At 35.3% G+C, this 27463-nt stretch overlaps 1 protein-coding gene across 1 annotated transcript in view; it reads right to left on the reverse strand.

Annotated features, from left to right (window-relative positions):
- SPATA1 (spermatogenesis associated 1) overlaps positions 1 to 27463 on the reverse strand; it is a 48052-nt gene that overhangs the window by 13062 nt on the left and 7527 nt on the right. Inside the window, 5 exon segments of the mRNA XM_008690663.2 lie at positions 6869 to 7097; positions 7193 to 7246; positions 10394 to 10511; positions 12116 to 12222; positions 21980 to 22147. Of these exon segments, the coding sequence (XP_008688885.1) occupies positions 6869 to 7097; positions 7193 to 7246; positions 10394 to 10511; positions 12116 to 12222; positions 21980 to 22015 (544 nt within the window). The 5' untranslated portion in view covers positions 22016 to 22147.

A 27463-nucleotide genomic window follows, 5' to 3' on the forward strand; every position in this document is an offset into this window, starting at 1 on the left:
AAAATAAATTCAAAATGGATGAAAGACCTAAATGTGAGACAGGAAACCATCAAAATCCTAGAGAAGAACACAGGCAACAACCTCCTGGACATCAGCCATAGTGACTTCTTACTAGATATGTCTCTGGAGGCAAGGGAAGCAAAAACAAAATGAACTCTTGGGACTTCATCAAGATAAAAAGCTTCTGCACAGTGAAGGAAACAGTCAACAAAATTAAAAGGCAAACTTTGGAACAGAAGAAGATATTTGCAAATGACATATCTGATAAAGCGTTAGTATCCAAAATCTATTAAAAAACTTATCAAACTCCACACCTAAAAAACAAATAATCCAGTTGAGAAATGGGTGGAAGACATGAATAGACACCTTTCCAAAGAAGACAGATTCGGCCAACAGACACAAGAAAATATGCTCAACATCACTGATCATCTGGGAAATACAAATCAAAACTACAATGAGATATCACCTCACACCTGTCAAAATGGCTAAAATCAACAATACAGGAAACAGATGTTGGCAAGGATGTGGAGAAAGGGGAACTCTCTTACACTTCTGGGCGTAATGCCAGCTGGTGCAGCCACTCTGGAAGACAGTATAGAGGTTCCTCAAAACATTAAAAATAGAACTACCATATGATCCAGCAATTGTACCACTAGGAATTTACCCGAGGATACAAAAATACTGATTTGAAGGGACACATGCACCCCGATGTTTATAGCAGCATTATCAACAATAGCCAAACTGTGGAAAGAGCCCAAATGTCCACCGACTTATGAATAAAGAAGTTGTGAAATACATATAATGGAATATTACTCGGCCATCAAAAAGAATGAAATATTGCCATTTGCAACAGTGTGGACGGAGCTGAAGTGTATTATGCTAGGTGAAATAAGTCAGAGAAAGAAAAATACCATATGATTTCACTTATATGTAGAATTTAAGAAATGAAACAGATAATAATGGTGGGGGTGGGGGAAGGCAAACAAACCATAAAACAGACTCTTAACTATAGAGAACAATCTGAGGGTTGCTGGAGGGAAGGTGGGTGGGGGGATGGGTTAAGTGGGTGATGGGTATTAAGGCAGGCCCTTGTGATGAGCACTGGGTGTTATACATAAGTGATGAATCACCAAATTCTACTCCTGAGACTACTATTACACTGTATGTTAACTGGAATTTAAATAAAAACTTGAAACAAACACAAGCTCAGATGGCTTCTCATTGCCTAAAAATTCCTTAGTTTTGGAACCAAGGCTTTTGCAGTTCAAGTCCCTACCTACCTCTCTAGTTGTACATCATGGTACTTCTTCCCCTTCTATCCTTAAACTGTAGTAGTAGTAGTAGTGGTGGTGGTGGTGGTGGTGGTGGTGGTGGTGGTGGTAATGGCTAAAACTTACTGAGCCAACTACCACATTAAGCAAATCCTGAAAGCTCCATTCATATCATGATCTGTGTGAAGGAAGCCTTCTGGCATTTGGCATTAGGCAGTGAACAATCTGCAAAGCCAAATATTTTGCAACCCTGGGTTTCAAGTCAGAGTGCAAAGTGTTCTCTATGTCATCTTAAAGAACTTGGGCTTTAAGTAGTAATCAATGAATCTTTCAAAGGTTTTCAAACAGGGAGATAAATAATCCAGCCTGTAACAAGAAAAATGATGTTGACTATGTTCTGGAGAATAGACTGGAAAGCAGATTATAAGCATGGAGGCTATAAAATGGTTTTTATGTTCCTTTAGTCTAAGAATCTATTATTCTACAGTGAGGAATATTTCAAAGCTTAAAGTCTGAACATCTAAAAGAATGATGAAACCAAAGAAGTCAAGAAAGTATACTTCTTTGGGGGCAACGACAGAGTCAAGTATTAAACACATTGAAGTTGAGGCACAAAAATGTAGAGGTGTGTAGCACAGACCCATGGGAAAGAACAGAAGATAACTAATGGAAGGGAATGCCCATTTCAATATGAAAATGGGTAAAGCATTACTCTTTTCTCCTTCATTAAAGGACTTGTAAAACATACTATGCACATTCTTACCAGCTATATTTGACAATATCATAATGTTAGACCTCAGATAGTTTGCATTCTCATGCACCACAAAAGAGTCATTTGGCACTTTTAAGAAATTGCACAACAATCAACAAATGGGAAGAGTACATATGGAAATAAATTAAGGAACTTTATCTTATGTCACATATAAAAATTAGTTCCTGGTAGATTAATTTAAATTGGAAAATCAAACCACAAAATGTTTGAAAGGTAATACATCTCAGGGTAGAAAAGGGATTTTTTAAAAGACATAAATAACACTACCCATAAATGAAAATGCCAATAAACTTGATTATACTAAAATTTAAGAACTGTAGTTCCATTTCTGCTTAGGATTATAGAAAGATGAAACAGTGCTTCCACTTGAACGAGAAAAAGGTAAATAACCTATAAAATAATAACCTTCCTTGAACTCATTAGAGAATGATAGTTGCAAGGAATTGAATTCCAATTCCCTCCTAGGAGAAAATTGTTTCATCTTTGGCAGAGCACAGGAGGAAGGGATAACTACTATTAAAAGAAATAAGAAGAAAACAGCTAAAATTTTAAGGAATTCTAAAGGCCAGTGTAGGCTACCAGGATAGTATGGAATCTCTGGGATCCTCAGACACAAAGGAAAATCAATATTTAATAGCAAGGTCCTTTCCATGCACCTGTATTACACTTACAGGAAAGACTGGGGGTAGAGCAGGAGACCTGAAAGAGCCATCAATGGCACATAGGTATGAAATCCCATCCTTTTCAACACTATTCTTTCACGCAAAGCAAAAGACTTAAGCCACTGGAGGCTGGAACGGGAAACTCTCCCATCTCAGAACCCACACAAAAATCTTTTGGCTCTCGTGGAGGAATAGAGGCAAAAGCCATCAGCTCTAAAGGGAAGAACAGGTGCCTCTCCTTCCAACAATATTAGCTTTGAAAAGTCTCATCACTGGGGATGGGGTAGGAAACCCTCTCAACACCCGTCAGAGGCAAGGCCTAAAGGAAGGGCAGAAGCAAAAGCTGTAAGGATCATCTCGGGCCCAGGATCATGCACTGATACAAAGCATAGGTTTACTACCACTGGGTGGGGGTGGGGGGGAGAAACTCTCTCCTAAATATAAAAAGTCATTTTTCCCCTAACAGTGTAAAGTAAAAATGGTAAAAATGTATTGTGGAGTTATACACAGAAGTAAAATGTATGACAACAGCACAAAGGAATTGAGGGAGGAAACAGAAGTAATACTGCTATATGGTTCTTAAATTACAAATGAAGTTGTATATAATTTGAACGTAGACTTCAAATTAAAAGTGTATAATGTATACCTTAGAGCAAGAGTCAGCAAACCTTTTCTTAAAGGGCCAGATACTAAATATTTCAGGCTCATGGACCATTTGGTCTTTACCACAACTACTCAAGTCTGTCATTATAGTATAAAAACAGTCATTGAAAATATGTAAACAAATGGGTATGGCTGTGTTCCAATAAAAGTTGATTTATTAAAAACAAGCCATAGGCATGGATTAAAACTAAACTAAACTAAACTAAAATAGGGGTGCCTGGCTGGCTCAGTCAGTGGCACATGCAACTCTTGATCTTGGGGTTGTGAGTTTGAGCTCCACATTGGGTGTAGAGATTACTTAAAAATTAAAAGAAAAATCTAAAAAGTATAAATCTAGATATTTTCTGACCTCTACCCTACAGTAACCACTAACAATTTTCTAAAATGAGAAAGAGTGAGCCAATAGTGGAGATAAAAGTGAATCATAAAAAACCTTAATTCAGAAAAAGGCAAAAAAAAAAAAAAAAAGGAAAAACTAGGAAGATAGAAGACATGAGACAAATAGAAAACAAATAGCAAGATGGTAGATTTAAAACCAACCACATCTCTAATTATACTGAATGTAAATGGTCTAAATATCCCTGGTAAAAGGCATAGATTGTCAAACTGGCTAAAACGTAAGATCTAAATATATGCTGCCTACAAGAAACCCACTTTGGATATTCAGTAATAGATAAAAGAATGGAGAAAGATATACTATGCAAACACTAAACAAAAGAAAGGTCAAGTGACTATATTCATATCAGACTAAGTAAACTTTAAAATAAAGACTATTACCAGAAATAATAAAGAGAAACATTACATAATAACATTGGGGTCAGTTCATCAAGAAGATATAGTAATCCTAAATGTGCATGCTTTTAATAACAGCTTCAAAATACATAAAGCAAAACTGATTAAGAGTTGAAGATGTCAACACAATCCTTGGTATTGTTAGAGCATGTTGACAAAACTTCGGAATTCCTTTCATCAAAAGAATCATAAAGGTAATAAAAAGACAAGCCACGAACTAAAATCTAGAATGAATTAAATATATAGACACACACACACGGTGGAAAAAATACATATGTATATAAAATGAATCAACACTTAAAGAAAATGAGCAAAATATTTGAAGGAGGCAAATACAAATGACCATTAAACCTATAAAAACATGTTCAACCAAAGAAAACCATTAGAAAAGAAAAATTAAATATTTGGAATTAAAAATTCAATGTAAGGACTTAAGAGCAGATAGGACACAACTAAAGAGAATTGGTAAAATAGACTTGAGAGAAAATTTTGCAGAAATTACCCAAAATGTACAGCAGAGAAACAGGAGACAGAAAATATCTAATAGAATGGTAACTTATGGTTCAATAGCACTTTCAGACATTGCTGCTGGGTACAACCACCTTGGAAAACACATGGACATTATTTAGTGAAGCTGAGTACGTACAAACAATGCCAATGCTAGGTATACTCTCTTGACATCCTCGTGCACATGTACATTTAAGAGTCCCGTACAAGAATGTACAGAAAAGCATATTTTTAATACCCCCCACTGGCAAAAAACCAAATGTCCATCATCAGAATAAATTATGGTATAGTCATATGATGGAATATTATACAACAATGAAAAATGAAATGGTATTTTATGTGAAACATGACTGAATCTTACAATGTTGAACAAAAGCAAGTCAAAAATAAAATACTTTCAATATTATTCCATCTTAATGCAATTCAAAACCTACAAAACTAAACTATTGTTAAGGAATACATATTCCGGTTGCAAAACTATAAAGAAAACCAAGAAAACAATTATCTCAAAAAAATCAAAGTAGTAGTTATCTCTAGGAAGAAAGAGGATGTGACCAGAGGAAGACACACAATGTTGAAAAGTTCTTATAAGAAAAAGAATAATAACAAAAAACACAGCCTTAGAAACAGCCATTAAACTTCTAAAAAAAAAATACTAACAGGACAAATGCACAAAGCACTTAGAAAAATGTTGCTTGCAGCAGTATTCATAATAGCAAAAACACTGACACAGGGTTGGGTACATAAATTATACCACAAGGAATTCTATAATGATGTAGATCTATATTTATTGATATGAAATATCTACAATATATTCTAAAATATAAGAAGAGGCTCTAAGAGGGTTAGTATCCTCATTTTTAAAAGTTAAAAATATTTATTACATACAAGAACTGAAAAAATAACTGAAAGAAAATATACCAGCATACTAACAGAAGCTATCTCTGGATGGTAGAATTATTTTTAATCTTAATTTTCTAAAGTTATTGGTGTTTCTAGAACTTTTTAAAATGAGCATATGCTGGTCAGCATACTTGTTTTGGATCAAAGCACCAAGAAATTAATACAATTTAAAAACTACACTTTCACAAAATTCAAGGGTTAAATACTCCCACCAAAGATTTTTTGGGGGGTTTTGTGCTAATATCTGGCCAGCAACCCAGGATATGAAATATGACACTACTCACAGCTTTATGTAGGGCAACTGCTCACTTCATTAGCCACTTGACCTTGTACTTTTCAGGAATGCTGGGATTCCAGTCTGCATTTTTCCCCCAGGTGTTTTTTCCCTTTAACCTTTAAGTAATACCATCACTGAAAAACAATATTTAGCACTACAGCAGAGACAAGCCTAGGTCAAGGAGGTAAAGATTCTCACTGAGCATCTCACTGGCATCAAATAAAAAGGTGGATCTCATCCACATGTCTCATCAGAAATAATAAAACACATCAGAAGGCTAAACACTAAAGAAGGTGCTAAGTTTGAACTATCAATGGATATAGCATAAACTTAGAATGTAAGAATGGTTATAACTGAAGATGGAGAAAAATGCAACTGGTTAAGAACATGTAAATTTTGCAGCTGTAATGGATGTTGTCATTAGTTGGGAGGGCTTCATTTACAAATGTTTGGTATATTTGCTTTTCCATCATAAATAGTTTATTTCCTCATGCAATATTTTTTCAATAAGTTCTTATAGTTCTGGCTTTATTTATATGTTTAATTTTAATTATCTACCACTTTGTAAGAACTGAACTATCAGTACACTGATGAATGTAATCGTATAAAACTTTATGACACTTTGAAATACAAATGTCTCCCAGCATTAAAGTTGCTTTGCTTTGGTTTGATACAGTTATTGTGGCTAAGATCCTCCTCACTTATAGTAATAATACCAAGTTTCTATGCAGTGATCACTTCCTTTCTCCTTTAGCCTTAACTTTACATGAAACTGTTATAAAAGAAAGTGGTAGAGTTTATTTAAGTGCGATAAGTATTCTGATTTGGCTTTTAACATAGTAATTGTTTTTTTTCCTCTCACTTGGTGAAACTATTTTTAAAAATCCCCAAATGGAATTGTAGCTTTCCTTTTATACTGCCACATTCGTAAGGCTAGATTTGCCCAGAATTTTCTCACAGACCTGACTACTAAAATATACTATAATAACCTCTTTGTTTTTCCCATTCCAGTTGAAATCACCTTCTTCCTGATTCTTGTTAAGAAGCTCTTTCAAAGTGTTTACTAAAAAACTGGGATCTGGTCCAGGTTCTTCCTTCAACAAAGTTACACTAAGTGGTCTGTGGATTATTCCATCAGCCTCAGCAACACCATTATTAGTCTGCCGCCCATCTAAAGAAACAGTTGATGCTGAATAAATATTTCCTAAATGATCCATTATAGGAAGCAAATATAATTCTGGTTGAAGAGCCTAAAACATATAGGAAATTAAAAAAAAATTAGTTTGTAATTTAAAAAACAGTAAGTCAAAAAATTAACATAAGTTTAAAATGTCATATTACATACATATGGAGGAGCAAATGATTTGAGTTTCAGTTCTGATTCTTGCTTTACCTTCACCTAGAAATAAATGACAAAAAATAAAGCTTTTGTATGTTTTCAATTATTTTTATTCCTTTTTTTTTTTTTTTGCAGAAGGCACATAAAAATCAAATCTAAAAGCTGATCACTAAGGTTAGAGTCTAGAAAATGTAGAACATAATCCTATTTCTATTCACTGTAAAAAACGTAAAAGAAATTCTATGTCATTTAGTAGCAATAATTATGGCTATCACTTGCATGGACTCACTATATGCCAAGCACTATTTTAAGTGCTTTACATATATTAGCTCAGTTAATCTCCACAATTCCACGTGATAGGCACACATATTATATATAGTTACATATAACAGACAATAAGATTGAGGAAAGAGAAGCTAAATAACTTGCCCATGATTTTATAACTAGGAATTTTCCAAATTGGGATGCAAAACCAGATAATCTGGCTTCAGAGTCCAACTTTGTAAACTTTATTTCCTGAATATACAACCCATAGAGTTCATTTGTTATTCATCCATCCAACCATTCACTCATTCAACAAATACTGACAGCATACTACAGGTCAGGCAGACCCATACTACGGGTCAGAGCTATGGGTTCCATATGGTGTGAGAGCAAAGTCCTTGCTCTCACGTAGCTTATATTCTACTTAAGAGAACAGATGTTAAATAAACATGATTTGGGATACTGATATGTGATTTATGAAAACAAAAAACGATGTAATAGAGAGTAACTTAAGAGAAAGAATATCTAAAAACTAGGTGATCAGAGAAGGCCATTTTGAAAAGATAATACTTGAGCCTGAGACCTTAATTATGAAAAGGAAAAGCAAGCTATTTGAAAATCATGAGGAAGTAATTTCCAGGCAAGTGAAAGCACATAAATCAGAAAGGAGTTTGTTGTATTTGAGGACCAAAGATTTTTGTGTTTGAAATGGAGAACCAAGAAGAAAAATAGCAGCAGATGAAATCTGAGAAAGAGTCTATTCCTTGGGCCCTCTGTATTTCTGGCCTAACCACTGCAAAAGTCTCTTAAAGTCTCCTAGTTACAATCCCTGCCTCTAGTCTCTGAAGGCTCTCATCACGTCATCTTTTGCTCTAAAACTCCAAAGCTTCAGAAACAAACAAAACGCATTAATCTGGCATTCAAGACCTTCAGCAAATCACTTTATAACTTGTTCTCTACTATTCCATTTATACCACGTTCCAATAAAAAAGGAAACAGTGACTCTTTCTGAGTTGCCTGTTTTTCCACTTCTGTGCTCATTCTATTTTCTCTGCTCAGAAAGCTTTTTCCACCCAACATTTTTGCAAGATCAAATATTTATCTTTCAAGATCCAAACTGAATATCGTTCCTTCCTCAAAGTTTTCTATCTCCCCTCTTCTCCTGCTGGAAGTAATCCCTTTTTCTTCTGAATATACAAAACACGCTATTTTAATTATTTATGTATTTTCTCTTCACCACTACAGTGAATACTCTTTAAGGGCAGAGTCCATATCCAGTTCTCATTTTGTTCATGGAAAAACATCAATAAACATTAGAAGGACTTCAGAAGTAGATTTAAATTATCTTTATTAAGGTCTCTTCCAACCTAGGATTCTGTGATGGATATTTTGTATTTTAGATATCAAGAAAAAGAACAAAAAGTTAGGAGAACTGTTCTTTTTCTTCCTTGTTTGAGAAAAACTTAAAGATGAGTAAATAGATATTTTACCACACTGAATAGAATTCAAATGACAAAAACTTTGTATCTAGCTGCTGATCCTGAGAATTCCACATAGCAAATTCCTTTACAGTACTACTTTGGAAATGCTTTTTTTCTTTTTTCCTATTATCATTCATTATTTAATTTGCCCAATAAACATTTAAATGCCTCTAAGTGCAAACCCCTTTTTAGGCACTGGTTATAGATACAATAGTGAATAAATAAAGTCCCTGCTCACAGGGAGTTACAGTTTAACGGCAGAGTCAGGTGTTAAATAAACAATCACATAAATACATACTAATGACATAATATGTTAACTAGAGTGGAATAGGAATATACTGCATTTTTGTTTAATATAGAAAGTCTTGATTAAAGAAATAAACCTTATGTAGTTAAGAGAAACCCGAAACTTTGAGATCTGATGGCTTGCTGGATTAAGAATTTCAGCTAGGGGGCGCCTGGGTGGCACAGCGGTTAAGCGTCTGCCTTCAGCTCAGGGCGTGATCCCGGCGTTATGGGATCGAGGCCCACATCAGGCTCCTCCGCTATGAGCCTGCTTCTTCTCTCCCACTCCCCCTGCTTGTGTTCCCTCTCTCGCTGGCTGTCTCTATCTCTGTCAAATAAATAAATAAAATCTTTACGAGCCCCACATCAGGCTCTTCCGCTATGAGCCTGCTTCTTCCTCTCCCACTCCCCCTGCTCGTGTTCCCTCTCTCACTGGCTGTCTCTATCTCTGTCAAATAAATAAATACAATCTTTAAAAAAAAAAAATTTCAGCTAGGAAAATTCTATTTAGAAAATCCTGCCATTAAATCACAGAACCTATAAACAGAAATATTCAAGTTGAATATTTGAAACAAACAAAAAAATGTTGGCATCCTATCATTTCACATCAAATGAGGCTAGCTGTGGCCCAAACAATGAGGACCCATTTTTGTTCAGAACACAAGTACTTATTTAAATGTTTTAGGGGGCGCCTGGGTGGCTCACTCAGTTGAGTGGCTGAGAACTTGATTTGGGCTCAGAGTTGTGAGATCGAGCCCTATGTCAGGCTCCCATTTAATGTGAAGCTTGCTTAAGATTCTCTCTCTCTCTTTGCCTCGCACCCCTGCCCCCTTCCCAGCTCATGCACACATATGCACATGCTCGCTCTCTCAAAAAAAAAAAAAAAATTTAAATTTAAAAATACATATTACTTATATAATCACATTCTAACTTTGTCTTCCTTTTCTTCCCAAGGAGATGCACACACAAAAATATCCCTATCATTCTAGTGCCCAATAATATGCCAATAAGACCCATTTTTTTCTCGATGATCTATGTATTCAGTGATATTTCCATTGCGTTATGATTGATACTACTTACCCCGTTTATAGAAGCTGAGTTGATAAGCATTTAAAAAACATAATTTGTAAAGTTATGCTTTTCTTTAATCAAAAGGAAAAAGAATAAGAAAACTTACCACAGCTAGATTATTTCCAATGCATTTCAGAAATAAGAATTTTTCTGCAACAGCATCTTCACCAAGGAACTCACCAAGTCGCTCTCTCAGGGCTTGTAAAGTAAGGTGAGGAGATACTCTGAAATATGACATTGCCTTATAATGTAAAATGAAATAGGTTTCAGCTATACTACAAATTCTATAACATTAGTCAGCTATCTCAAACATAAATACTAATTTAATGTATCATATACGGCTCAATATATTGTGTTTTTACACTGCCTAGCACTTTGTAAAACTTCAGGAAATTTAAAAAAATAAAATGATTATGTTCATAAATATTGGTTATAAAAGTCCTTTCTGTACCGAGAAGGAAAATGCTTATCTACTTTTCTCATCTACCTCCAAACTGTATTATTAAAAAAAAAACAACTTTGCTATGGAATTTATATATATATGGAATTTATATTTTTATACATACATTAAAAAATGACTTAGCCACAGATATTTATTTTGGAATTGACAGGATTAGCTAGTGCTTAAAAATTTCTTTGATAATCAAATATTGTCAGACTCCACATCTTTGCTCATTAGGAATACTTCACTCCTCAACATCTAAAATTTAAAGCCATCATTTATGCCGTTTGAGTTTTTGTTTTTCTAGGATCTTATGGGAAACATTATGTAATTAATTCATTCAACCAAAAAATATTTATTGAGCCTCCACTATGTGTCAGGCATTGTTCTAAGGGATGGAAATATGGTAATCAACAAAAGAGACAAAAATCTCTGCCCTTACAGACTTTATAAATCTAATGGTGGGAAAGAAAAATAGACAAACTAAGAAAACATGTAATTCATAAGACACTATAAAGAAAAATAAAGCAGGGAAGGGAGGGTAGCTACAATTTTAAATATAGTGATCAGAGAAGATCTAAACAAAAAAGTAATATTGAAGTAAAGAGCTAAAGAAGGGATAGGATATGTAAGGGCAGAAAGAGCATTCTAGACTAAGAGAACAGCAAGCACAAGGGTCCTGAGGTAGGTCCATGTCTGATGTGTTCCAGAATAAAAATGAGGCTAGTTTGCTTGAAGTGATAGGAAAGATAAAGAATAATGTCATGTGTGCTTCATATGTGTACATTTACATGTATATGTATAGTCTGCTTCTATTTTGAAACAGTTCAGTGAAAAAGTCATTGTGGATATACTGATTTAACCTCTATTCACAGCTCTTCAACAGGTTTCTAATTTCAGATAATCTCTCTCTCAATTCTCTTTGTGTGTAACGATAGTAATACACCAGTTACACCCTTTGCCCTGGGTGGCAGTGACACCCGGCTAAGTAACATCTGTTTCTACAGTACTTTTTTTTTTTTTAAGATTTTATTTATTTATTTGACAGAGACAGCCAGCGAGAGAGGGGACACAAGCAGACAGAGTGGGAGAGGAAGAAGCAGGCTCCTAGCAGAGGAGCCTGATGTGGGGCTCGATCCCAGAACACTGGGATCACGCCCTGAGCCAAAGGCAGATGCTTAACGACTGTGCCACCCAGGTGCCCCTCTACAGTACTTATTAAGTGTTGCATAGCATTCTTTATTGATAGTATTAAGTTAGAAACTAGGTTCATCACATGTACCAGAGTTTTTCACTTACAACTTGAATTTCCAAAAACCATTTTTCTCTGCAGAAAAAAAAATTGCTTTTTCAGGCACATTATAACATGACCACAAAAATACTTGCCTTATAAATCCAGCTGAAATGAATTTGTTAACAACGTCTATTGAAATGGTATTTAGCTTATAGTTCCACGATCCTTCAGGGACATAAAAAACATGAAGTTCCACCAACTGAATAAATTGAAAAGAACATCAGTTAAAATATTTTTAAAGTGAAAAAAATCAACTGATGTCCTCTCGAATGTTAAGTTTAATATACCTAATTGACATAAACATGGAATACATGTATCCTTCTGAACAAACACAGAAAACAAAATGCAGAGCCAAAGTTCTGGTTAGTTGGCTACTTGGCACTTGGAGAGCATCTTCTCCCTAGAAACAATGTCACACATGTAGTCCTAGGGTACCCTAACATCTCTGACATACAGTGCTCTTTCTGTGGCTTGAGTACCAGACCACCAAGATCAGTTTTCTGGTTACTAACCTTTTCCTCTCCCCTGATCCCTACCTACTCAGTTCTGCTGGGGTGATCTTGTGGAATCCTTATACTTTATATATTGTTATTACCATAACATAGTTGTGATAATTGCTAGTTCTCAGCAAGCGCAAAAGTGTGAATACTGTGGTTTGGGAAATATTTTTGTTTCCCAGAATTCTAGGAAGAACCTATTCCTGATGGTGATAGGGAAGGAAATGGTTGTTCTTACATAGGTCATGTCTGTCAGCTTAGCTTGCCTGTGCTTATAATACCACTTTCTTTTCTATTAGTGTTTTGTTAAACCTCAATCAGAATCCTATTTGGAAGAATATTTAGATTACTACAACAGAAACAGAACAATTACAGCAAATATTACTATCTTTAAGTCTAATGAAGTTATTCACTGCATATTCAAATTTAAATGATCATACTCTACAATATTAAGTATCTGAGAAAAACTTTAAAAAGTTGAATATGACCTATCATTTATAGGAGATAAAATTCGTTTTTGAACTGAGTGTTTTGCTCAAGTTGTTTTTATAGACTAAGTAAATTATTTCTATACATTTGATATATGTATAGATCTGATGTGAGCTTTGCCATATGCTATCTTTTGAACACCAGAGCATTTAAAAGATAATTCCCTAGCTATATGATACTATTCATAGCTAACACTACACTATACTATTAATACTATAATATTTAATAGCTACATAATTAAATATGTGCAAAACCTTCAGAAGACTTAAGTAAATATGACCTTATCCTTTATATAGATGCATTAATATTTTACAGGAAAAAATATTTATTGAACTAAACATTTTACTCTGTTTTTATAAACCAAGTAAATTCTGTCAATATTTTTTATAATAATTCATGAACTATAATTCAAAGTGTTCCTACAGATTTAATTCCATAATTGAGTAGGCAATACAGAGAAAATATAGTTAATAAAACCTTTATGTTAAATGATTTATAGTGAATTTGTGTTTATTCATTCCCTCAGCAAATATTTACTGAATGTCTACCATGTGCCAGCACTGTTCTAGGCATTAGGAATATGCAGTCAATAAGACAAAGATCCTTGCCTGTGTACAGCTTTACATTCTAACAAGGTATCAGGACAAGAAGAAGGGTGAGGCAAGTGAGGCACTCACCTCAGGTACAAAATTTAAGGCTGTACCAAAACCTCAGTAATCAAGATAAATAACTAAAAAAAAACCCCAAAAAAACAAAACAAAAAAACCCCACACCACTACTCAATGCAAACAATTTCATAATAAACAAAATATCGAAAATTTAAATATAGACAGAATTTAATACTATTAGAGCCTGAGGGAAAAGGAAAAACATGAACTTCAATATATGTTTCTTAAAAAACAAACAAACAACCAAACACATTTCTTAATGGTCAACTTTTTCCAGAATAACCAAGTAGTTGGAAAAAAAATACTGAAAATTTCAAAAGTATATATTAAAATTCACATTAAGATCCAATATTCTATTTATATCAAAACATTAATTTGTTATAATTTTACTTTCCTGGCTTTCATGGAAGCAAGCTCATCAGTAACATTTTCATCAAAACTATTAATCACTTAAAAATATACTAAAAGGTATATTAATGGGCACATATTTTGCTTTTCGCCTCAGGCTCCAAAATGCCTAGGCATGGCACTATCAGGTTCTGTTTCTATTGAAAATGTTGCTATTATGGATTTTTTGCATCAGTTTTTCATTTAAAAAAATCTTGTATTGATTACTTATATTATGGAGGTTTTTTTGTGTGTGCCTCTTAAATTTTGCACCCAAGGCAAGTGACTCATTTGCCTCAGACTAGTCCCAGGCCTGTGAGGGACAGAGACAATAAACAATAAATATAAAACACTGATAAGTTATACAGCACATGAGAAAGAAGTATTGGAGAAAAGGATAAGAAGAGCAGGGTAAGGAAAACTGGAAAGATAAAAAGTAGGTTTCAGTTGTAAATAGTCTGGGTAGGGCTTATGGAAAAGGTGAGATTTAAGTAAAGACTGCAGGGGAAGAAACAATGAGCCAAGTGATGATGCAGAGGGAAAGAGTTCCAAGAAGAGCTAAAGCAAAGGTCTTTTTTTTTTTTAAGATTTTATTTATTTGAGAGAGAGAGAGAGAGGAGTCAGTGGGTTGGGGGCGAGCACGAACAGGGGGAGAGTGAGAGGGAGAAGCAGACTCCCCGCTGAGCAGGGAGCTTGATCCCAGGGTCCTGGGCTGAAGGCAGATGCTTAACTGCCTGAGCCACCCAAGCACCTGTAAAACAAAGGTCTTAAGGTGAGAGAATGTTAGAATGATTGAAGCAGAGAACAATAAGAGATAAAGTAAGAAGGAGGACAAGAGATAAAGTAATGAGGAGGACAAGAACAAAATAAATAGGGTTTTCCAGGCCATTGTAAGATCTTCACTTCAGAAAATGGGAAGCCAATACAGGGTTTTAATAGAAGGACAATATCTGACATTCACTTTATAGTTTTGTTATTTTAATATGAAAAATACCAAACATACATACAAATAAAAGGAATATTACTATGAATACCCAAATCTGTAGATTCAAAAGTTAACATTTACTTTCTCTCACCCCCCCCCCTTTTTTTTAAAGGCAGACTGCCACATGCAGTGCCTTATTTGGATGTGTCTGAAGTCTTGGAAGCTTGACTACTCTACCTTCTCCTACAAATGAACCTTGAGAGCTTGTTTCAAGGTTCTAGCAGGGGAGTGCAGCTGCTTGTATACCCTTGACCGAAGAATGGTTCCCCTTATTGGGGAAGGTTCTCCTCTTCAACCCAGCATGCAGCTTTGGGAGGGATGCACATGGAGCTGTGAGGGAGGAAGAGGACACCCACCTAGGCAACCAGATCAGTCAAATCAACCCTGGCGATCAATGGGCTGACAGATGTCACAGACTGTCCTTACATCCTCTATCCCTTTCTTGATAAACCATTCAAAGTAAATCAGACATTGTGAAATTATACTCCTAAATACTTTGGCAGCCATCTCCTAAAAATAAGGATTTCTCCAACATAATCATAGTACCATTTTCACATTTAAGAAAATTAACAATCCCTTAATGTAAAATAACATCCATTCCATATTCAAATTTCCTCAATTGTCCATTTGTCCTCAATGTTTTTTCAATCTAGAATCTAATCAAGGATAACATTTTGCATGTGGTTTGTTCCCTCCTTAAAGATCTTAATCCACAAGTTCTTCCAGACCTGTTTTCTCCCTCCCCCTCTTCATGGCATTAACTTTGAAGAGACTGGGCCAGTTGTTCTAAAGAATGTTTTCCATTCTGTATTTACCTTATCATCTCCTTAGGATGTCATTTAATTCTCCAATCCCTTTTTTTAAACATAGTGTAGTTTCTTTTTTAAAATCATTTTTTAATCATGAAAAGTGTATTCTTTAATCCCCATCCCCCTTTTTCCTCATTCTTCCAACCTCCCCCCGCCCCCCGCCAATACCCATCAGTTTGTTTTCTACAGTTAAGAGTCTGTTTCTTGGTTTGTCTCTCTCCCCTTCTTTTCTTTGCTCATTTACTTTATTTCTTAAATTCCACATATGAGTAGGATCACATACTATTTGTTGTTCTCTGACTTATTTTGGTGAGGATTTACTCTCTGGCTCTAACCATGTTGCTGTAAATGTCAAGATTCCATTCTTTTTTATGGTTGAATAATATTCCATTGTATATAAAGATATATAAAGACTTCTTTTTTATTCGGTCACCTACCAATGGACACTTGAGCTGCTTACCTAGTTTGGCTACTGTAAATAATGCTATAATAAATAGAGGAGGGCATGTACTCCTTTGAATTAGTGTTTTTGTATTCTTTGGGCAAATACTCAGTAGTGTGATTCCCGGATTGGAGGGTAATTCTACTTTTAATTTTTTGAGGAACCTCCATACTGTTTTCCATGGTGGCTGCACCAGTTTGCAGTCCCACCAACAGTGCGAGAAGATTCCTTTTTCTCCACATCCTTGCCAACACTTGTTTCTTGTATTTTTGACTTTAGTCATACTGACAGGTATGAAGTGATATCTCACTGTAGTTTTGATTTGTATTTCCTTGATGATTAGTGATATTGAGCATCTTTTCATGTGTCTGTTGGCCATCTGGATGTCTTTGGAGAAATGTCTGTTCATGTCTTCTGCCCATTTTTTAATTAGATTATTTGGTTTCGGGTATTGAGTTGTATCAGTTTGTTATATATTTTGTACACTGACCCTTCAGTGGATGTTATCTGCAAGTATCTTCTCCCATTCCATAGGTTGCGTTTTAGTTTTGTTTCCTTCACAGTGCAGAAGTCCTTTATTTTTTTGTTTGTTTTTGTTTTTTTAAAGATTTTGTCAGAGAGCGAGAAAGAGAAAGAGCACAAGCAGAGGGTAGGGGCAGAGGGAGAGGGAGAAACAGACTCCCCTCTGAGCAGGGAGCCGGGCATGGGACTCGATCCCAGGACCCTGGGATCATGACCCGAGCTGAAGGCAGACACTTAACTAAGCCACCCAGGCGTCCCAGAAGCCCCTTCTTTTGATGTAGTCCCAATAGTTTATCTTTGCTTTTATTTCCCTTGCCTCAGGAGACATATCTACGAAAATGATGCTATGACCAATGTCAGAGAAATTATTCTCTTTTAGGATTTTTATGGTTTCAGGTCTCACATTGAGGTCTTTAATCCATTTTGAGTTTATTTCTTTGTATGGTGAAAGTGGTCTAGTTTCATTCTTTTGTATGTGGCTGTCCAGTTTTCCCAACACCATTTGTTGAAGAAACTTTTTCCCATTGTATATTCATTCCTTCTTTGTCAAAGATTAATGGACCATATAACTTGTGGGTTTATTTCTAGGTTTTCTGTTCTATTCCATTGATCTATGTGTCTATTTTTATGTCAGTACCATACTGTTTTAATTGCTACTGCTTTGTTATATGACTTGAAATCTAGAATTGTGATTCCTCTAGTTTTGTTTTTCAAGACCACTTTGGCTATTCGAGGATTTTTGTGGTTCCACACAAATTTTAGGATTGTTTATTCCAGTTCTGTGAAAAATGCTATTGGTATTTTGATGGGGATTGCATTAAATCTGTAGATTGCTTTGGGTAGTATAAACATTTTAACAATATTTGCTCTTCTAACCCATGAGCATGGAATGGCTTTGCCTCGTCCTGAATTTCTTTCATCAGTGTTTTACGGTTTTCAGAGTACAGGTCTTTCACCCCTTTGGTTAAGTTTATTCCTAGAGATTTTATTGTTTTTGGTGCAATTGTAAATGGGATTATTTTCTTAATTTCACTTTCTACTGCTTCATTATTAGTGTATACGAATGCAACAGATTTTTATACATTGATTTTTGTATCCTGTGACTTTACTGAATTCATTTATGAGTTCTAGTAGTTTTTTGGTGGAGTCTTTAGGGTTTTCTATATATAATATGCCATCCGCAAACAGAGAAAATTTTACTTCTTCCTTTCTACCAATTTGGATGCCTTTTATTTCTTTATATTGTCTAATTGCTATGGCTAGGACTTCCGGTACTATGTTGAATAAAAGAGTGGACGTCCTTACTTTATTTCTGACCCTGGGGGAAAAGCTGTCGGGTTTTCACCATTGAGTATAATGTTGGTTGTGTGTTTTTCATATAAGGCCTTTATTATGTTGAGGTACATTCCCTCTAGATTTACTTTGCAGTTTTTTTAATCATGAATGGATGTTGTACTTTGTCGAATGCTTTCTCTGCATCTGTTGAAATGATCATATGGTTTTCATCCTTTCTCTTACTGATATTACATATCACGTTTATGGTTTTGTGAATATTGAATTACCCATGCAACCCAGGAATACATCCCACTTGATTGTGGTATATGACTTTTTTATAAGGTATTGTTGGATTTGGTTTGCTAATATTTTGTTGAGGATTTTTGTATCTATATTCATGAGCAATACTGGCTTGTAGTTCTTTTTTTTTTTTTTATGGTGTCTTTATCTGGTTTTGGGATCAGGTTGATACTGGCTTCATAAATTGGATTTAGAAATTTTCCTTCCTCTTGTATTTTTTGAAGTAGTTTGAAAAGAATAGATATTAACTCTTTAAATGTTTGATAGAATTTGCTTGTGAAGCCATCTAGTCACCTGGACTTTTGTTTTCTGGGAGTTTTTTGATTACTGATTCAATTTCATTGCTGGTCATTGGTCTGGTCAAATTTTCTATTTCTTCCTGCTTTAGTTTTGGTAGGTTGTATGTTTCTAGGAATTTATCCATATCTTTTAAGTTGTCCAGTTTGTTGGCATAGAGGTTTTCATAATATTCTGTTACAATTGTTTGTATTTTTGTGGCGTTATTTCTTTTTGCATTAGTAATTTTGTTTATTTGGGTCCTTTTTTAAAAATGAATCTTGCTAGAGGTTTATCAATTTTGTTATCTTCTCAAAGAAACAGCTCCTGGTTTCAATGATCTGTTCTATTGGTTTTTTTTTTTTTTTAAGTTATTTATTTCTATTCTAATCCTTACTATTTCCTTCCTTTTGCTGGGTTTGGGTTTTGTTTTTCTTTATCTAGCTCCTTTAAGTGTAAGATTAGGTTTTCTGATTTTTTTTGCTTCTTGAGATAGGCCCGTATTGCTATAAACTATAAATCTCCCTCTTAGGACCACTTTTGTTGCAGCCCAAAGATTTTGGACCATTGTGGTTTCATTTTCATTTGTTTCCATGTAATTTTTTTATTTCTTCTTTTCTTCTGAGATCCCTATAATGCAAATGTTATTATGCTTGATGGAGTCACTGAGTTCCCTAAGACTATTCTCAATTTGCATAATTTTCCTTCCTCTCCTTTGATCAGCTTGGTTACTTTCCATTACTTGTCTTCCAGGTCATTAATTTGTTCCTCTGCTTCATCTAGCCTGGTATTTATTCCATTAAACGTATTTTTAATTTCATTTACTGTGTTCTTCATTTTTTTTTTAAATCTCTTTGTTAAGAGTCTCACTGATGTCCCCTATTTTAACACGGTATGTGGTCATCTGCTTGTGAAACAAGGCCTGCTCCTGCTACTATTGGAAGTCCAGTCCTGCAAAATGCATGGGTCAGCAGATTTGGTGTTGGCAGGGTTTGCACCAGTCTTCTGGGGGAGGAACGTGCAGCACCAGGACTGAGGCAAGTGGGACTGCGAAGGGCTGATCTGCCAAAGCACGAGAGGGCAGGGCTTGGTGCAAGCAAGTTAGTAACAAGTTTTGGCACCACACTGGTTCCTGTAAGTGGCCACTGTCTATTCTGAGGGTTGGGGGAGGGAAATGGCACCTGCCAGCTCCTTTGTTCCTGGAGGGATCTCCTGGTGATCCCTGTATCTCTGGGCTATGCTCTGAGATGAGCAAATCACTCTCCTTCCCTGACCATAAGGAGCTCACAAAACAGCCCATGCAGTTTTCCAAACTCCACTTCCTACTGCCCTCTGTCCTCTCTGAGAGTAGAGCCTGCTGATTTTTAAAATTCCAGGCTTTAAGTCACACTGATTGTTAGAACTCAAGAAATCCAGCTCTTCTCATTTACAAAGGCAAGTATTACAGGGATTCATCCTCCCTGTTCGTGGGCTCCCTGGTGTGAAGCTCCATTTTCCATCCATACCACTGGTTCTCTGCCCACTGAGGATGGACATGGTCTGTTTTGCTTTCAGACCATGTCTTTGTCCTTCCTAACTCCTTTGGTGTGGCTTCTTCCCTGCATTTAGTTGAAGAGTTTGTTCTGCCAGTCTTTTTCATGTCATTTTCTGGGTTATTTACACTGACATGAATGTTATTTAGTTGTATCCATGGAATGAGGTGAGCTTGGGGTCCTCCTATTCCACCATCTTCCCAGCCAACCTCATTCTACAAGCATTTCTGAAATGAAGTCCTCTATCTCTTGTAAACAGTTACTGTATAGCCTTCAACTGATGTAAATTAGTCACCTAGTGGCAAGAATACTTTATAAATGGTGCCCTGTATTTCATATTGCTTCACATTAGGACACATACAATGTCCTACTTGCAAATTTTGCTATATTCAGTAACTATTAAAGGGATAATAGATTAGGTTGTAAGGGACAAGAAAATGGAACCTGTTATGAGGCTATCTGAATAATTAAAGTAAGAGATGATGGTGGCTCACTCCAATGTACTAGCAGTAGAGATGATGGGAAGTGGTCAGATTTTTTATATAATTTGAAGCTAAAGTCAGAGTACATTGGAAATGAAGTTTGAGAAAGAAGTACACCTCCAAGGCATTTGGCCTTAGATACTCAAAGGATGGATTTGCCATCACCTGAAATGGAGAAAATCAAATAGAACATGTATAGGGGAGGGGGAAAAGATCCATAATTCAGTTTGACATGCTAATTTTGAGATGTCTACTGGCCATCCAAGTGGGGATGTCAAGTAGGCAGCTAAAAATACATATCTGCAGTCTGGGAAAGAAGACTAGATTGGGGATATAAATTTGGGGATCCTTAGCAGAAAGTTGGTATTTAAAGCTATTATACTGATTGAGGTCATCAAAGAATGAGTGCAGATACAGAAGAAAAAAAAGAGCTGGCCCCTGAAATTCTCCAATATTAGGAGATCAAGAAGAAGAAATACCAGCAAAGAAGACTGAAAATGAACACCAAGGAAAGTAGAAGGAAAACCAAGATATGTGTATTCTAAAAGTCAAGTGAAGGAATTACATCAAAGAAGAGTGATCAACAATGTCAATTGTTTTGCACAGATAGATCAGAATATGTGGGATAAAAATTAAAGAACATATTTAGTAATGTAGAAGTGAATTTAACAAGAGCAATTTTGGTGCAGTAGTGGAATGAAAGGATTACAGCTGGTTTAAAGAGAAAATGGAGAAGGTACTGAGATGAATGAAATAGTTGTCTAGAACAGTAGAAAAGTAAGTGAGTGAGTGGAAGATAGTCTGATTGCCTCCCAGCAAAAGGTTCTAGTTTGGATTCATGGTCATGACTTTAAAATGAGAACAGTCTTCATGTTGGTATACTTTTTTCCCAACCACGTTCCATTGTAGTTATAGGTATAGCAGAGGTGAAGAATTCAATAAACCAGGGTTTTTGTTTTGCCAAGCAGTATGATGAAATGAGAGAGAGGCAAAGAGTCAAAAGTATGAGCAAGAGAGTAATCAAGACTGTTCTATGGTATTTAAGCTATGAAGGGCATCACAAGGTGAAGAATTAAAAAAAAAGTGATAGGATCAATGCCCTGGGGGTTCCAGTACAACTAGCTAGAGAGGAAAGAACTATAATAAAATAACTATAATCAGACAATGAGATAGATACACAGTGGAGTTAATATCTAAGACTTTATATAATCCATATTTTTTCTTTCTCAGAACTCTTCAAAAGCAATGTTAAGCAAGTCTTTCTTATATTTTAGCTTAAAAGATTTTCTTACCTCTGAGGAGGAAGGTCGGCTTGGACTGAGGGACATATTCACCAGTGTCTGAATGGGGTAATTATCAGTTGGAATTTTGTGGGGTTTTTATCTTTCTTCATTTAAGTAGTATTTATAAAGGTCGAAACAGATTTTTGACTTAGATAGCATTCCACTCATTTCTGGTCTCTGATTCATTCGAAAAGTGAAAAGAAAAACACAAAAGGCTTTAAAATAGACCAAAAATGAAAACTTAGGAATGTATACTGTCTAATTATAGTAATTAAAAAAGACATACTACTAGTAAGTAGAACTGGTAATGCAATGAAATGAACATATATCCTATACAACTAAATAGAGTGCTAAGTTATATTATGATAGACTTGTGATCAGGGCATATTTTACTATTCTAAACAATTCATTTTCTCAAGTTTGAAAATTAAAGTTAAATATATATGGTATTTTACATAGAACTATGTTTCTGGAAGTGGAAAGACTAAATTTATACAAATGGCTACAGAATGATGAAAACCATTTTACCACATGTATTTCTTCCTAGGCTTGGATACCTCAATAATAAATGTAAACGATTATTCCTGATGAAAATGCCAGTCTTTAAGTATTTTAAGCTATGTTTGTGTGTTGTTTCCTTTATTTTTCTCTGAGGATTTAGAACAGGTTACAAAAATACACAGTAGGGGTGCCTGGGTAGCGCAGTTGTTGGGCGTCTGCCTTAGACTCAGGGCGTGATCCCGGCATTCCGGAATCGAGTCCCACATCGGGCTCCTCTGCTGGGAGCCTGCTTCTTCCTCTCCCACTCCCCCTGCTGTGTTCCCTCTCTCGCTGGCTGTCTCTCTGTCACATAAATAAATAAAATCTTAAAAAAAAAATACACAGTAAAATTTAAATTATATAAATATATAATAAAAAAATAAGGTAGCTGAATTACTATAAAAAAGAATTATCAAAGTTGGACAATCTTTAAGGATGAAAAAAGATACCAATACCAGAAGTCTTTCCAAGATTCCAAAGCATTGCTTCATCTTGATTTATATTAAATTAGTGAGTAAATCAAATAAAAAGTAAAATTTCTGTGATTTGGTACTGATTACAGCTTTATGAAATCATACCAGAGATCACTATTTGTTTTAATGGTATCAAAATTTGAAAATTATATCCTGAGACAAAACATCTTTTATTTTTATTTATTTTTAAATTTTTTTTGAGAGACATAGTATGCACAGATGGGGAAGGACAGGGAGAGAAGGAGAGAGAGAATCTTAAGTAGGCTACACCACTCAGCACGGAGCCTGACATGGGGCTCAACCTCACAACCCTGAAGTCATGATCTGAGCCAAAAGTAAGAGTCAGACACTTAACTGACTGAGCCACCCAGGCACCCCATACATCTCTTAAACAAGTTAGTTTCATATATTGCTTCCTATGTAAATTTCTTACCGTAATTAAAACTTAAAATGTGATTTATCATTTTAACCACCTTAAACACTATTTAAATTACATCAGTATTTTTTTTAAAAAACATTTAGATATTTCCATAACTATCCAAAGGCTCTTTCTGCCATTGTACAACTATTAGCCTATATTATGAACCTAAACAAAACACAACTCAGATACATACATGGTAACATTCTTATTACATAAGAATTAGTTGCAATAACCTTTAAGAACTACAGTATACAGGCATGCAAATTGGTACTGGTGTGAAAATTGGGAGGCTGGGATTGTTAATTTCTGCAGATACATTAAAAATTTGACATTTTCATTTACAACAAATTTTTAACTAAGCAAACTTAAGACATCAACCAAGCCCTGCTTTAATACTGTTCTCAGGTAAACTGCCCCACTACATTATCCCTTCTAAAGGGAAAAAAGCAGCCACGTTTTGATTTACAACTCCCATTGTCATTTATGACTGGATCAATGCTGAAGACCAGGCCCTAGCTGGCCAGAAACAAAATGGCATAGCATCAAAAGATGAGCCCTTAGGAATCAGAACTGGGAGATGAACTCAGGATTCAATATCTCAAAAACAGATTATCATAGTCAATTATGGTTTTGAGAAGGAGTAAGTGCTAGTAGATATATCACTTATCTGCCAACTTTGATCTATCTGATCTATACTTTAGAGAACCACCTATTATGCCTTATCACCATGTTTTCAAAATGATTTTGGCAGTGAGTAGCAGAACTGGAAAACTGAGCTTAAAAATTTCTGATACTCAACGACTGGTGCTAAGAACCCTGGGAACTGCCAGTCCATGCCTACTTCAGCACTAGCCACCCCACTGGGTGGCCCTGATGCAGAGAGCTACAAAATTCCCAGTTTGTATCTCACTCCAGCTACAGGCAGCCAGCCAAAGCCACTAGGCACATGCAGTCTACACAGGGAAGGTTCCTACACAACACCGTTCCTTTAAGGCTGGGTGAGGTTGCTGTTTCACCTAATTCATAAAAACAAACACAGAAATTGAAATAAAATGAGGAGACAGAAGAATATGGTCTAAATGAAAGGAATATTTGTCTAAATGAAGACAAAACCAGAAAAAGAACTAAATGAAATGAAGATAAGCAATCTATTTGATAAAGAGTTCAAGGTAACGGTCATAAAGATGCTCACCAGACCACAGAGACGAGTGGCTAAACCCAATGAGAGTTTCAAGAAAGAGATAGAGATATAAGGAAAAAACCAACCACAGTTGAAGAATACAATAAATGAAATGAAAAATATACTAGACAGAAACAAAAGCAGATTAAGGGACGCAGAAGAACGGATCAGTAATTGGGAAGACACTGGAGGACCAGAAATGAAACATACCCAAACTGAACAGCAAAATAGAAAATAATTTTTAAAAATGAGGAAATCTTAAGGGAACTCTGAGACAATATCAGACATACTAACATTTCCATTGTAGAAGTCCCAGAAGGAGAAGAAAAATAGAAAGGGGCAGAAAACTTATTTGAATAATCAATAGCTGAAAACTTCCTCAACCTGGGTGAGGAAACAGACATCTAGGTGCAGGAAGCACAGAGAGAACCCCAAATAAGATAAACACAAAAAGGTCCACACCAAGCCTCATAATAGCTAAAATGTCAAAAAACTAAAGATTAAGAGAGAATTTCAAAAGTAACCAGAGAAAAACAACTAGTTACACACATGGAAACCCCATAAGGCTATCTAACACCTGATTTTTTAGCAGAAACTTTGCAGGCCAGAAGACAATGGCATGATATAGTCAAAGTACTGAAAGGGAAAAAAACTATAACCAAGAATACTGTACCTAGCAAGGTTATCATTCACAACTGAAGGAAAGATAGAGTCTCCTAGACAAACAAAAGTTAAAGGAGTTCATCACCACCAACCTGGCCTTACAAGAAAAGTGAAAGTGACTTTTTAAAATGGAACAGGCCAGAACTAGAAGAAAATTATGAAAGGAAATCATTTCACTGGTAAAAGCAAACATATAGTAAACGTAGTTGATCATTCACTTACAAAGCTAGTATGAAGGTTAAACAACAAAAGTAGTAAAACTAATTATATCTAAAAAAGTAGTTAAGAAATTCACAAAATAAAAAGATCTAAAATATGATATCATATACATAAAATGTGAAAGGGTAAAGAGTAAAAATATAATGCTTTTAGAATTTATTCAAACTTAAGCAGCCATCAATTTGTTATAGATAATCCTATATTTAGGATGATAACCATAAACCAAAAACCTGTAACAGATACCCAGATATAAAGACAAAGGGTAACATTAAAGAAAGTCATCAATCATAAGGGAAGAGAGCAAAAAAGAAGAAAGGAATAGAGAGGAACAATAGAGACAACCAGAAAACAACAAAATTGCAGTAAGTATATACCTATTAATAATTACTTTAAATGTAAATGGGCTAAATGCTCCAAACCAAAGACACAGGGTGACTAAATGGATTTAAAAAAAAATAAAAAAAGAAAGAAAAAGAAAAAGACCTATCTATATGCTGCCTACAGGAAACTCACTTCAGAACTGAAGATATAAACAGATTAAAAAGTAAAGGAATAGAAAAAGTTATTCATGTACATTCTCAATGGGGAAAAGTTGAGAGCCTTTCCTTTAAGATCAGGAACACAACAAGAATGCCAACTCTCACCATTATTGTGCAACATAGTACTAGAAGTCCTAGCAACAACAATCAGATAACAAAAAAGAATAAAAGGTATTCAAACTGGCAAAGAAGAAGTCAAACTCTCTCTCTTTGCAGATGACATGATACTTTATGTGGAAAACCCAAAAGACTCCAACCCCAAATTACTAGAACTCATACAACAATTCAGTAACGTGGCAAGATATAAAATCAATGCACAGAAATCAGTTGCATTTCTACACACTAACAATGAGACTGAAGAAAAAGAAATCAGGGAATTGATTCCATTTATAATAGCACCAAAAACCATAAGATATCTCAGAAAAAAATTAACCAGAGAGGTAAAGGATCTATACTCTAGACACTACAGAACACTGATGAAACACATTGAAGAAGACACAAAAAGATGGAAAAACATTCCATGCTCATGAATTGGAAGAATAAACATTGTTAAAATGTCTATGTTACCCAGAGTTATCTACACTTTCAATGCTACCCTGATCAAAATTCCAATGACATTCTTCAAAGTGCTAGAACAAACAATCCTAAAATTTGTATAGAACCAGAAAAGACCCCAAATTGCCAAGGAAATGTTGAAAAAGAAAAACAAAGCTGGGGGCATCACGTTGCCTGATTTCAAGCTATACTACAAAGCTGTGATCACCAAGACAGCATGGTACTGGCACAAAAACAGACATATAGACCAATGGAACAGAATAGAGACTCCAGAAATGGACCCTCAACTCTATGGTCAACTAATCTTTGAGAAAGCAGTAAAAAACATCCAGTGGAAAAAAGACAGTCTCTTCAATAAATGGTGCTGGGAAAATTGGACAGCTATATACAGAAGAATGACTCTTGACCACTCTCTCACACCATACACAAAGATAAATTCCAAATGGATGAAAGACCTCAATGTGAGACAGGAATCCATCAAAATCATAGAGGAGAATACAGGCTGCACTCTCTTTGACATTGGCCACAGCAAATTCTTTCATGACACGTCTCCAAAGGCAAGGGAAACAAAAGCAAAAATGAACTTTTGGGACTTCATCAAGATAAAAAGCTTCTACACAGCAAAGGAAACAAAGAGGCAACCCACGGAATGGGAGAAGAGATGTGTAAACGACACTGCAGATAAAAGGCTGGTATCCAAGATCTATAAAGAACTTCTCAAACTCAGTACCCAAGAAACAAATAATCAAATTAAAAAAATGGGGAGAAGATGTGAACACTTTTCCAATGAAGACATATGAATGGCTAACAGACACATGAAAAAATGTTCAACACCATTAGTCATCAGGGAAATTCAAATCAAAAACCACACTGAGATACCACCTTACACCGGTCAGAATGGCA

Source organism: Ursus maritimus, unplaced genomic scaffold (genome assembly GCF_017311325.1).
Source record: "Ursus maritimus isolate PB19 unplaced genomic scaffold, ASM1731132v1 scaffold_12, whole genome shotgun sequence".
Lineage (NCBI taxonomy): Eukaryota > Metazoa > Chordata > Mammalia > Carnivora > Ursidae > Ursus > Ursus maritimus.